This window comes from Oncorhynchus mykiss, chromosome 6 (genome assembly GCF_013265735.2).
Source record: "Oncorhynchus mykiss isolate Arlee chromosome 6, USDA_OmykA_1.1, whole genome shotgun sequence".
In the NCBI taxonomy this organism is placed as follows: Eukaryota; Metazoa; Chordata; class Actinopteri; order Salmoniformes; family Salmonidae; genus Oncorhynchus; species Oncorhynchus mykiss.
Genome location: NC_048570.1, coordinates 10,321,023 through 10,333,522, shown reverse-complemented (window position 1 = coordinate 10,333,522; position 12,500 = coordinate 10,321,023). Strand labels below are relative to the sequence as shown.

Genomic DNA, 12,500 nt, shown 5'->3' with positions numbered 1-12,500 from the left:
AGGTGTGTCTGTGTTTGTGTATAATATATATCCACAACACACTCTGTCTCCCCCACACCTCTCAAACACTCCCCGTTACTCACATTGCTGACCCAGTGTGTGTTTATGTACTTAACGGCCGGGCAGATGTTTTATGGCTGATACATCATCTGGAAATACTGCCATTTGTCAAGTGCATAAATGCCCAGCATAGATAGATGGCTGAAGGTAGTTTCAGTGATGACTGAAACGTCAGTCCGTGTGAAGTAGAGCTTTTATGTATTGTAGTGTTAGTGTGTGTACAGGGAGAGATTTAATGTATCAAGGTAGGATGCTGGGTAATCGAACAGTCATTCCCCCACATTTATCCATTTACTGCCTCTCTCTTACACACACATCAACACAGTCCCCACCCCCGCCTGTGTTAATGCTCTGCTCCCACCTCAGGTCCTGGTGCCTATAATATGTTTGAATATGGCCTGGCCCAGGACAGCATAAAAAAGGCTTACCTAGAGAGTACCAGGAAGGGAGGCTTCGGTTCGACAGCCCAACGCAGTCTCATGTTCCACAACATTGAAGAGGTCCCTGGGCCTGGCCAGTACAAGGTAGGACTTGCTCTCAGCACTGCTAGAAAGACAAGCCCATGATCTGATCTGTAGTGTGGTAGAACCATGGGGATTATTACAGAGCTCAGCAAAAACTCTCATCTCCTGTGTGTGTGTGTGTGTGTGTGTGTGTGTGTGTGTGTGTGTGTGTGTCTAGGTGGAGAAGAAGACAGAGGAGCTGTACAAGAAGCAGCACACAGCAGCATTCAAGTCGGCCACAGAACGACTGGCCATATCCCTGGTGGCTAAAGTAAGACTACGGGGCATTGATTCATCACACACACACACCACCAGCACGGACTCAGCATGCATGCTGTAATACAGCTGTTTAGAACAGGCATCAAGTCAGCATGTGAACTAAGGAGAGTATCAACAACATACAGTCAGAAAGCTTTCACAATAGATACTCCAACTTCCCTCAGAACGGCATTCTCTAGTCTGCTAAGGAAGTATCAATTTTAAATGGCCAACCTGTAAACACACACACACACACACACACACACACACACACACACACACACACATTCGCTGAAGGTCTGAGGCTCTGTGCTGCTGTCAGTGTGTGTGTGTGTGTGTGTGTGTGTGTGTGTGTGTGTGTGTGTGTGTGTGTGTGTGTGTGTGTGTGTGTGTGTGTATGTGTGCAGCAGTTCAGTGGGAGTAATAAGCCTGGGTTTAAGCTGTCCTCTCTAAATAGTGCATCTCAGCTGGCAGCATTTGTCCCAGGTTGTCCTGAAGCTCAGCCAGAGCACGCTACTCCCTCTGTCAACACTTACAATTTATTCCACGCACAACGCCGTCCCCATTTCCCCCCATATTGATCAATTCCGGACCATCATAAAACTAGACGTGTAATTAATTTCTCTCCCAGCAAGTTGCTTCTCTTATTAATCACCTTTAACAGCTGTATGTTGTGTCACAAATGGCACCCTTTTCCCTGTGTAGTGTACTACTTTAGACCAGAGCCCTATGGCACCCTTTTCCCTGTGTAGTGTACTACTTTAGACCAGAGCCCTATGGCACCCTATTCCCTGTGTAGTGAACTACTTTAGACCAGAGCCCTATGGCACCCTATTCCCTGTGTAGTGAACTACTTTAGACCAGAGCCCTATGGCACCCTATTCCCTGTGTAGTGCACTACTTTTGACCAGACACTAGGATGCTACTTGTAATGCATCCATTAACATAGCAGCCTTACTGGGGGTGGGGGGGGGGCTAATGGTACTGAAGTGCAATGACAGAGGCAGAATGTTTTGGGGCCGTTTGTAGTTTGATAGGAACGCTTGTCGTGTGGTTTGTTGGGGTTTCTAGGTCGAGACAAGAGTCAGAAGTAGGCATATCATCACAAAGCCAAAATCTAAGATGCACAGAACTGGATCCAATACTATTTGAAAACTTTTAACATTTTCCAGCTTCTCTGGAGTGCTACATGGGCGGGGTTTCCTTTTTGGGACTATTCTATTGGTAATTAAGCCATGCAAGCTCAATCAAGCACATATAAAGTATTTTAAATAATTTCAAATAGTATTTGAACCCAGGTCTTAAGCTGTGTGGGTGAGTAATATGAAGGAAGGCGCGTCAGTCAGGGGCATTTTGAGCTTGGTCAATTGGTGAAAGGTGTACCTCCACAGTGAACCATACTAACAAAGACCCTGTTTGACAGAACAGCATTTACTGTGATATGAGTCTTATACAAATGTGCAATAAAATGAATTTTGGCTACAGATGCAGATGGATAGAAACGCTCAAAGGCATTATGACCACAGTGGCGGTCAGTGCCGGTTAAGAGGAGGGAGTACGATTTTTTTTTTTATGAGCATGGCCTTATTTCTAGTACAGCATATTGGATGACTGTCATTCATATTCCATTCACCCAGTTCAATGTAACAGCGATAGGTTTAGGCTACTACATGGTACTCTAATTTTCCCAATACTATTATGAGGTTGCTACAACCTAACCTACGAATGAAAGTTTACAACGTATGTACACACAGGTCGAGAGACACATTTGAGTTGACAGACAGTGACATTCAATACCACCTTGCACACTCTTGCCTGCATCTAGCTGATCTAGGGCGTAATCAATAGTCCAAAAGTTGCAAACGAGAGTTTCTATTGGACAAATTCAGGTATGTTTATCCCTGTTTTATTTTGTTTGTTTCCATTTAAGAAACGTTTTTCAACAGAATCGGTGGGATGAATACACCCCTGATCACACGTAAGCACAGTTCACTCTCATAACAGCCACGTTGTATTCCTTCTCTTCCCTACGCTTGTGGACTTCAATGTACAACACAACAGCTGTATGTGACCAGGCGAAAAAACCTTTCCAAGCCAAACCACTACAAACAGCCTACATCGTTGTCACCATATTAGCTAAAGTAACGTCATATTCAGCATAGCTAATAGTAAACCCGCTACAATCATGCAGTAATGTTAGTGTACAGTCAGTAAGCAGTTAGATCGGCGGGCCCCACGACAATGAATTAGTAATACCAAAAACTTACCTTGACTTGGAAGAATTACAGGGTTGTGTTGGAAAGTCATAGCCAGCTAGCTAACATAGCACCCCTCTGTTATAGCCAGCTAGCTAACATAGCATCCCCTTGTTATAGCCAGCTAGCTAACATAGCATCCCCTTGTTATAGCCAGCTAGCTAACATAGCATCCCCTTGTTATAGCCAGCTAGCTAACATAGCATCCCCTTGTTATAGCCAGATAGCTAACATAGCATCCCCTTGTTATAGCCAGCTAGCTAACATAGCATCCCTCTGTTTGAGCAGGGTGTTTCAGTAGACTAAACTAGATAGCTGCATTTGCTAGCTAAGTAAGTGAAACTGAAAGTGAAAAAAAATGACAATCTCTCTCTATTTCTCTGTTGCTTCTTCTTCATTTTGGAAGAAATTAATTAGTTCAAAACTGTTCAACTATTGTTGCAACTACTTTCTCTCTCTTTGAGTCAACTACTCACCACATTTTACACACTACAGTGTTAGCTAGCTAGTACTAGATTAATTCTCTGATCCTTTGATTGGGTGGAAAACATGTCAGTCATGCTGCAATAACTCTTATAGGCTGGAGGACATCCTCTGGAAGTTGTCATAATTACTGTGTAAGTCTTTGGAAGGGGGTGAGAACCATGAGCCTCCAAGGTTTTGTATTGAAGTCAATGTACCCAGAGGAGGACCGAAGCTACTCTACAGTTATTTGGTGACATATGTTTATATTTAGTATAGTTTTATCTAAAAATGATAACTTTTTAAATGTTATACAATTACATTTTGTATTAAATTCACTGAGGAGGATGGGCCTCCCCTTCCTTGTCTGAGGAGCCTCTACGGTATGACTAGGGCCAGTTGTTTTGATTGTTTGATATGGAGTTTTCTTTGACCGGTGTTTCCAGCATTATCCACTAGGTTTACTGCAGGTAGAACATAGTAAGAAATGTTCTTTAATTGACACAAGCTGTCTCCAATCAGTCAATCTATCTATCTATCTATCTATCTATCTATCTATCTATCTATCTATCTATGTCTGGTTGTACGTGAGTTTTTCAAGAGTGACATTCATTTTGACAGGTCTTTGCAAAAGTTATATACAGTGCATTCTGAAAAGTATTCAGACCCCTTCACCTTTTCCATATTTTGTTACACTACAGCCTTATTCTTAAATGTATAAAAATCTACACACAGCACCCCATAATGACAAAGCAAGAATGTTTTTTGTTTGTTGCAATATCACATTTACATACATTTTCAGACCCTTTACTCAATACTATGTAATAACACCTTTGGCAGCGATTACAGCCTCGAGTCTTCTTGGGTATGATGCTACAAGCTTGGCACACCTGTATCTGGGGAGTTTCTCCCATTCTTCTCTGCAGATCCTCTCAAGCTCTGTCAGGTTGGGTAGGGAGCGTCACTGCACAGCTATTTTCAGGTCTCTCCAGAGACGTTCAATCAGGTTCAAGTCTGGGCTCTGAGGTCCTGAGCGCTCTGGAGCAGGTTTTAATCAAGATCTCTCTGTACTTTGCTCCGTTCATCTTTTCCTCGATCCGGACTAGTCTCCCAGTCCCTGTCGCTGAAAAACATCCCACAGCATGATGCTGCCTCCACCATGCTTCACCGTAGGGATGGTGCCAGGTTTCCTCCAGATGTGATGCTTGGCATTCAGGCCAAAAGTTCTATCTTGGTTTCATTAGACAAAATAATCTTGTTTCTCATGATCTGACAGTCCCTTAGGTGCCTTTTGGAAAAGTCCAGACTGTCATGTGCCTTTTACTGATGAGTGGCTTCCACCTGGCCACTCTGCCATAAAGGCCTGATTGGTGGAGTGCTGCAGAGATGGTTGTCCTTCTGGAAGGTTCTCCCATCTCCACAGAGGAACTCTGGAGCTCTGTCAGAGTCACCATCGGATTCTTGATCACCTCCCTGACCAAGGCCCTTGTCCCCTGATTGCTCAGTTTGGCCTGGCGGCCAGCTCTAGGAGGAGTTTTGGTGTTTCAAAACTTCTTCCATTTAAGAATGATAGGGCCACTGTGTTCTTGGGGCCTTCAATGGGGACCTTGGGGACCCAGATCTGTGCTTCGACACAATCCTGTCTCGGAGCTCTACAGACAATTCCTTCGACCTCATAGCTTGTTTTTTTGCTCAAAGGTGCACTGTCAACGGTGGGACCTTATATAGACAGGTGTGTGCCTTTCCAAATCATGTCCAATCAGTTGAATTTACCACAGTTGAATTTTTCTTTCATTCTTTTAAATCTTTACAAAATTAGCTACAATTTCAAAAAAATCTGCTTTTTGATTTTTCATTGTGGAGTATTGTTTGAAAATTGAGGAAAGCATTTTAATTTAATCCATTTTAGAATAAGGCTGTAACGTAACAAGATCTGTAAAAAATGAAGGGGTCTGAATACTTTCAGATTGCACTGTGTTTTGGTATTTTAGTAGTAAATCTCTTTCCCCCTAGCAGTTCAACTCTACTGTTGAAATCGCGATGTAGAGGCACCTTGAGAAGGTTCCTTTACGTCTTCTCAAGTGAGGTGTACGGTATGAAATCCACTCCCTTCTAGATGTGCAGGGTGGTACCACCTCAAGGAAGGAGTACGATATTACATCCACTCCCTTCTAGATGTGCAGGGTGGTACCACCTCAAGGAAGGAGTACGATATGACATCCACTCCCTTCTAGATGTGCAGGGTGGTAACACCTCAAGGTTTACTATTAAAGCAGGTGACAGCACGTGCCAATTTATTTGGTGTGCCAATATATTTTGCATGATGCTTCCTTGACTAGACTAATGACATTACACAGAATTCAAAAGGCAGTAAGGCACATATGTCCAAATTCAACATGTTTGCTTACTGTTTTATCAGCCTGGTCTCATAGACTAGCCGTAACATAGTAAACATAAATCCGGGATACTCAGATTAGTATGATATGTTATGTTTGGTATGGTTATATAAGACATATGGTTACTTTAGGCAAAAGCTAAAGTTGTGGGGTTGGGCGTATAACGTAAATGTCTAGCACCCTAAAGCTTGCGAGTTCGAATTTCATCACTGACAACTTTTAGCATTTTAGCGAATTAGCAACTTTTCAACTACTTACTACTTTTTAGCTACTTTGAAACTACTTAGCATATTAGCTAACCCTAACCTTAACCCTTTAACTTAACCCCTAAACTTAACCCTAACCTTAACCCTAACCCCTAGCCTAGCTAATGCTAGTCACCTAGCTAGAATTTGTAACATATAATACGTTTTGCAAATTCTTAACATATTGTACTTTTGCATATTTGTGAAATAGTGTATGTTTTAGATTTTTTTGAAATGTATAATTCTAATTGTAATTCGTAACATATCATACGAAATGAGTGATGGACATCCACAAATGAGTACAGCCCCGACCGGGACGCAAACCCTGGTCCAGCGACTGTCAAGCCAAGGCCTTTACCAGGGGAGGCAGGTAGCCTAGTGGTTAGAACGTTGGACCCGTAACTGAGAGGTTGCTAGATCGAATCCCTGAGCTGACAAGGTAAAAATCTGTCGTTCTGCCCCTGAACAAGGCAGTTAACCCACTGTTCCTAGGCTGTCCTTGTAAATAAGAATGTGTTCTTAACTGACTTGCCTAGTTAAATAAAGCTAAAGTTTAAAAATGTAAATAAATTACGCCAGGGAAAGGGTTTGTGCAGTGTAACAGCCTTAAACCGTGCTTCTACACCTGCATTGCTTGCTGTTTGGGGTTTTAGGCTGGGTTTCTGTACAGCACTTTGAGATATCAGCTGATGTAAGAAGGGCTATATAAATACATTTGATTTGATTTAAACCAGCACCTAGTGAGCTCATCAAGAGGTTCGGACCTCTTGGCGTTAAGGTGTTGGCTTGACAGTCACTGGACCTGGGTTTGAGTCCCGGTTGGGGCTACCCCCCGATGGTTAAGGTGTTGGCTTGACAGTCACTGGACCTGGGTTTGAGTCCCGGTTGGGGCTACCCCCCGATGGTTAAGGTGTTGGCTTGACAGTCACTGGACCTGGGTTTGAGTCCCGGTTGGGGCTACCCCCGATGGTTAAGGTGTTGGTTTGACAGTCACTGGACCTGGGTTTGAGTCCCGGTTGGGGCTACCCCCCCGATGGTTAAGGTGTTGGCTTGACAGTCACTGGACCTGGGTTTGAGTCCCGGTTGGGGCTACCCGCCGATGGTTAAGGTGTTGGCTTGACAGTCACTGGACCTGGGTTTGAGTCCCGGTTGGGGCTACCCCCGATGGTTAAGGTGTTGGTTTGACAGTCACTGGACCTGGGTTTGAGTCCCGGTTGGGGCTACCCCCCGATGGTTAAGGTGTTGGCTTGACAGTCACTGGACACGGGTTTGAGCTACAATATCCTTCCATGGTTGGTTTCATTGATTCTCCTCTTAAACTGCCTCAAATTGAAGACATTTTAGCTACAACTTCCTAGTCCGTTGGAGAGGATCAGCTTGAGCTAAGTGAGGTGTAGATTCACCGATATACAAATTGTATTCCCTGCAAAATAATCGGCTTTGTGTGATTAAGATTCACAGAGCTACGCCTTCTCTGGCTTAGGTTGATACCGCATCAAACACTCATTCACAACCAGACATTGATGGATTGACTGATTGGAGACAGCTTGTGTCAGTTAAAGAACATGTCCTACTATTTTCTACCTGCAGTAAACCTAGTGGATAATGCTGGAAACACCGGTCAAAGAAAAAACTCAACAAAAGCAACCCAAACAACTGTCCCTAAATGACAACTCATCTTCTGAATACAGACATCACCCAGACGGTCACACATCAACAGTCATCCTACACCACGGCGCCATTAGTTTGGGGACTAAAAACATTTAATATTCCATCAAACAACATAATTTGCAATTTAATCTCATAGCCAGTGTTTGACAATGAAGTCAAATGAAGGAGGATTTGATTCGATGACTATTTCTTTCCCATTGTCAGAGAACATCCGTGATTATTGATGAGACTGGGTATTTTTCCTGTTTACCATTTCTGTCCCCCTACCTCCCTGCTGTTTTCTCCTACACACACGCACACACACACACACACACACACACACACACACACACACACACACACACACACACACACACACACACACACACACACACACACACACACACACACACACACACACACACACACACACACACACGGTGGGTCTGAACAGATTCCTGTGTGGAGCTGGATCTGAGAGAGTTGTAATAACGCCATGCTGGGCCTCCTTTATGGGCAGTTAATGAAAAACCCCGAGACGCCGTAGCAGTTAGCGCCGTGCTGCGGCTCTCCTTCCCCCTGTATCCCACAGCGATGGATATTAAAAGTGTCTAATCAGTGTATAATCAGGCCGCTTCTATCAAAGAAGGGACTATGTGATGTGGGGAGAACAAAAAAGAGAAAAACCTCATCTCTTACTATCCCTTTCCTCTGTACTTCTTAAGCTTGAATTCAAAAGAGGTCAAACATTATTTCATTTTTTTTTGCAAGACGGTTCGACCGTGCTTAGTGTAAAATGGAGATCCGTGCGCTGCTGCATAACAGAAAAACAGGTCAGTGTTTTTCCCACTTCCTGTATAATCCTTTTTCGATAACGCAATTCAGAAGGACTGTCCCTATTGTATTCTGTATTCTTCTTCTTTAGATCATCATCCACAAGTCCTACGTGGGCTCTGGTCAATAGCAGTGCATTGTATAGGGAATAGGGTGCTGTTAGAGACGTATCTCTTTTCTTATTGGAGAAATGACAGAAATGATGGTATCAAAAATTATAAGAAGCAACTGGGCTCAAATGAATGAAGCACCCTGTAGATAATGGCTCTGACCCCCAGACACAGAGGTTAGGGACTAGCCAGAGGGATAGTCGAATTTCATTTAGGGCTGATGCTTGCCCTTGGGCAGAATTCTTTACATCTATAGATCAGTGATGTTTCTTCCCTCACCCCACCCGGAGAAGAAAGCATTGTGTTTGAGCACTGAGCAGTGATTGCCAATATCATTCTGCTGTTGTGTAGCCGTGTACAATCTGGAACTGCGGGTATATTACAGAGAGCTGTACCTCGCATCATTACAGATTTCTACCAGCCACCCCCAAAGTAACCAGCTGAGAATATCATCCCTGTTGGTCAAAACACGGCTGCTAAAACTGTAATATCCGTTATGCATACGAGGAAGGAACAAAACTTACGTTTTTATGTTTCTTGTCAATCTAAGCGTTGTTATGGAAAGAGACAGAATATGACGAGAACACGGGCCAGCTACTAATAGGTACTGACTATGTCAAGGTTAAGTATATCAACGCTGTGGTGATGACAGGGAATGGAAAAATCATTTGTTCTCTGTCCCCTGCAACAGGCCCGTGAGCACGTAATCTATTCAATTAGAGTGGCCGGAAATAATTAGAAGTCTTGCTAAACATACATTTATTGAACAAGAGTTGCATCGATTTAATTACCGTCGTGCAGAGAAGCAAAACGAGCAATCGCAGATCCACCACAGAAGAAATTATGCAATTTGCCACACAGAGAGAGAGAGAGAGAGTGGGTATGAGAGAGAGAGAGAGGGTATGAGAGAGAGTGGGTATGATGGAGAGAGAGAGAGTGGGTATGAGAGAGAGAGAGAGAGAGAGGGTATGAGAGAGAGAGAGCGTATGAGAGAGAGAGAGGGTATGAGAGAGAGAGAGAGAGAGGGGGTATGAGAGAGAGAGAGGGTATGAGAGAGAGAGAGAGAGTGGGTTTGAGAGAGAGAGAGAGAGGGTATGAGAGAGAGAGAGGTTATGAGAGAGAGAGAGAGTGGGTATGAGAGAGAGAGAGAGTGGGTATGAGAGAGAGAGTGGGTATGAGAGAGAGACTGGGTATGAGAGAGAGAGAGAGAGAGAGAGTGGGTATGAGAGCGAGAGAGAGAGAGAGGGTATGAGAGCGAGAGAGAGAGAGAGGGTATGAGAGAGAGAGAGGTTATGAGAGAGAGAGAGAGAGAGAGAGAGAGAAAGAGAGTGGGTATGAGAGAGAGAGAGAGAGAGTGGGTATGAGAGAGAGAGAGGTTATGAGAGAGAGAGAGAGTGGGTATGAGAGAGTGGGTATGAGAGAGAGAGAGAGAGAGAGAGAGAGAGAGTGGGTATGAGAGAGAGAGAGTGGGTATGAGAGAGAGAGAGCGTATGAGAGAGAGAGAGAGTGGGTATGAGAGAGAGAGAGAGAGAGAGAGAGAGAGAGTGGGTATGAGAGAGAGAGAGACACCATTGTAAATACAACCCATATTTATGCTTATTTATTTTCCCTTGTGTTCTTTAACCATTTGTACATTGTTACAACACTGTATATATATATATATATATATATATATATACTGTATACAGTGCCTTGCGAAAGTATTCGGCCCCCTTGAACTTTGCGACCTTTTGCCACATTTCAGGCTTCAAACATAAAGATATAAAACTGTATTTTTTTGTGAAGAATCAACGAGTGGGACACAATCATGAAGTGGAACGACATTTATTGGATATTTCAAACTTTTTTAACAAATCAAAAACTGAAAAATTGGGCGTGCAAAATTATTCAGCCCCTTTACTTTCAGTGCAGCAAACTCTCTCCAGAAGTTCAGTGACGATCTCTGAATGATCCAATGTTGACCTAAATGACTAATGATGATAAATACAATCCACCTGTGTGTAATCAAGTCTCCGTATAAATGCACCTGCACTGTGATAGTCTCAGAGGTCCGTCAAAAGCGCAGAGAGCATCATGAAGAACAAGGAACACACCAGGAACACACCCATATTTATGCTCATTTATTTTCCCTTGTGTACTAACCATTTGTACATTGTTACAACACTGTATATATATATATATATATATATATATATATATATAATATGACATTTGTAATGTCTTTATTGTTTTGACATTTCTGTATGTGTAATGTTTACTGTTAATTTTTATTGTTTATTTCACTTTTGTATATTATCTACCTCACTTGCTTTGGCAATGTTAACACATGTTTCCCATGCCAATAAAGCCCCTTGAATTGAACTGAGAGAGAGAGAGAAAGAGAGGGTATTAGACAGAGAAAGAGATAGTGTGCATGCTTGCCTATGCTTACTCTACAGTATGTGTTTCCCTCTGTGTGTGTGTGTGTGTGTGTGTGTGTGTGTGTGTGTGCGTGCGTGTGCGTGCGTGCGCGTGCGTGTGTGTGTGTGTGTGCTTGCACACATTATAGTCTTGAAGTATTCAACTTGTAAAACAAAAGCAACACGCTGCCCACATGCTGCCAGTGCTCGAGGCAACAGTTCGTCCTGAGAGGCACCTGCGTCCGTCTCAGCATGCTTACCTTAGGGACAATTCCTTGTCCTTTAGACAGAATGCACCCGTTTCTCCATCTGGAAGTTTCATTCAAATCGTGCACGGGGGGGGGGGGGGGGGGGGGGGGGTTAGCATTTTTCAACAACCTGAAACAGCTTTTTCCTGCAGTCTAGAGTCATAATCATTGTATATGTACAGTGGGGCAAAAAAGTATTTAGTCAGCCACCAATTGTGCAAGTTCTCCCACTTAAAAAGATGAGAGAGGCCTGTAATTTTCATCATAGGTACAATTCAACTATGTATATTGTTCGAAATAGGTTATCTACGCATACTTCTTTACCTGTTCTATTGTCATTTGAATTTATGAAGCACATTAAGAACCTTTTCCCTACCTTAGATTAGTACAACTGTCACACTGTTATATAGTATTATAACCCAATAATGAAATACGTTGGAGTATTTTCTAAAGTCTATCAACCTTGTCAGCAGGCAGCTGAGATATAGTTAGACAAGCTTGAAATGGCTTGGTAGCTAGTTAGGAAGTTGAGAGATTGGGAACCTATCTAGCTGACTAGCTAATGCCAACTTCATAACATTGCTTGGTGGCTAGTATTACAGAGAAACCACAAAACGTGTTTGTTTGATCTATTCATTATGAAGGAATCGATAGGCTACATAGCTTGATCAAATTAATTTACAGCATACCTCCTGCAAGTCCTGACCATCACCGGCAGGCTAAGTCAAATCAAACTCTGTGTGTGTATCTCGACACTCCTCCACTCACGATACCCTCTGCATGCATATCGTTGCGCCGTGGTGAACCACTTACCTAGAAGTATGGGGGGTGGGGGGGGGGGGGGTACTCTTTGCCCGGTCCAACTGACAGATCGTTTTTTTTATAAATAATTATGATAAAGCTTATAAAATGAAGTTTAGTCATTCATTTAAAGGAGCAATATGCGGAAATAGCTCCGCCATTTCGTGGTTGCTAAAATTCTATTAGTTTGCCTAATTTCAGTTCATGTGACAAAACAAGGTATCATAGTGTAGAGAGTCATTGTACCATCTAAACTGCTGTGAAATATATTTTCTATCA

At 43.0% G+C, this 12,500-nt stretch overlaps 1 protein-coding gene across 1 annotated transcript in view; it reads left to right on the top strand.

Moving 5' to 3' along the window:
* stpg2 (sperm-tail PG-rich repeat containing 2) overlaps window positions 1–12,500 on the top strand; it is a 71,365-nt gene that overhangs the window by 26,858 nt on the left and 32,007 nt on the right. The window contains exons 8-10 of the mRNA XM_036979375.1: window positions 1–2; window positions 427–584; window positions 742–834. The exon at window positions 1–2 is cut by the window's left edge and continues 158 nt beyond it. Coding sequence (XP_036835270.1) covers window positions 1–2; window positions 427–584; window positions 742–834 — 253 coding nt within the window. The remainder of the gene's footprint in view (window positions 3–426; window positions 585–741; window positions 835–12,500) is intronic.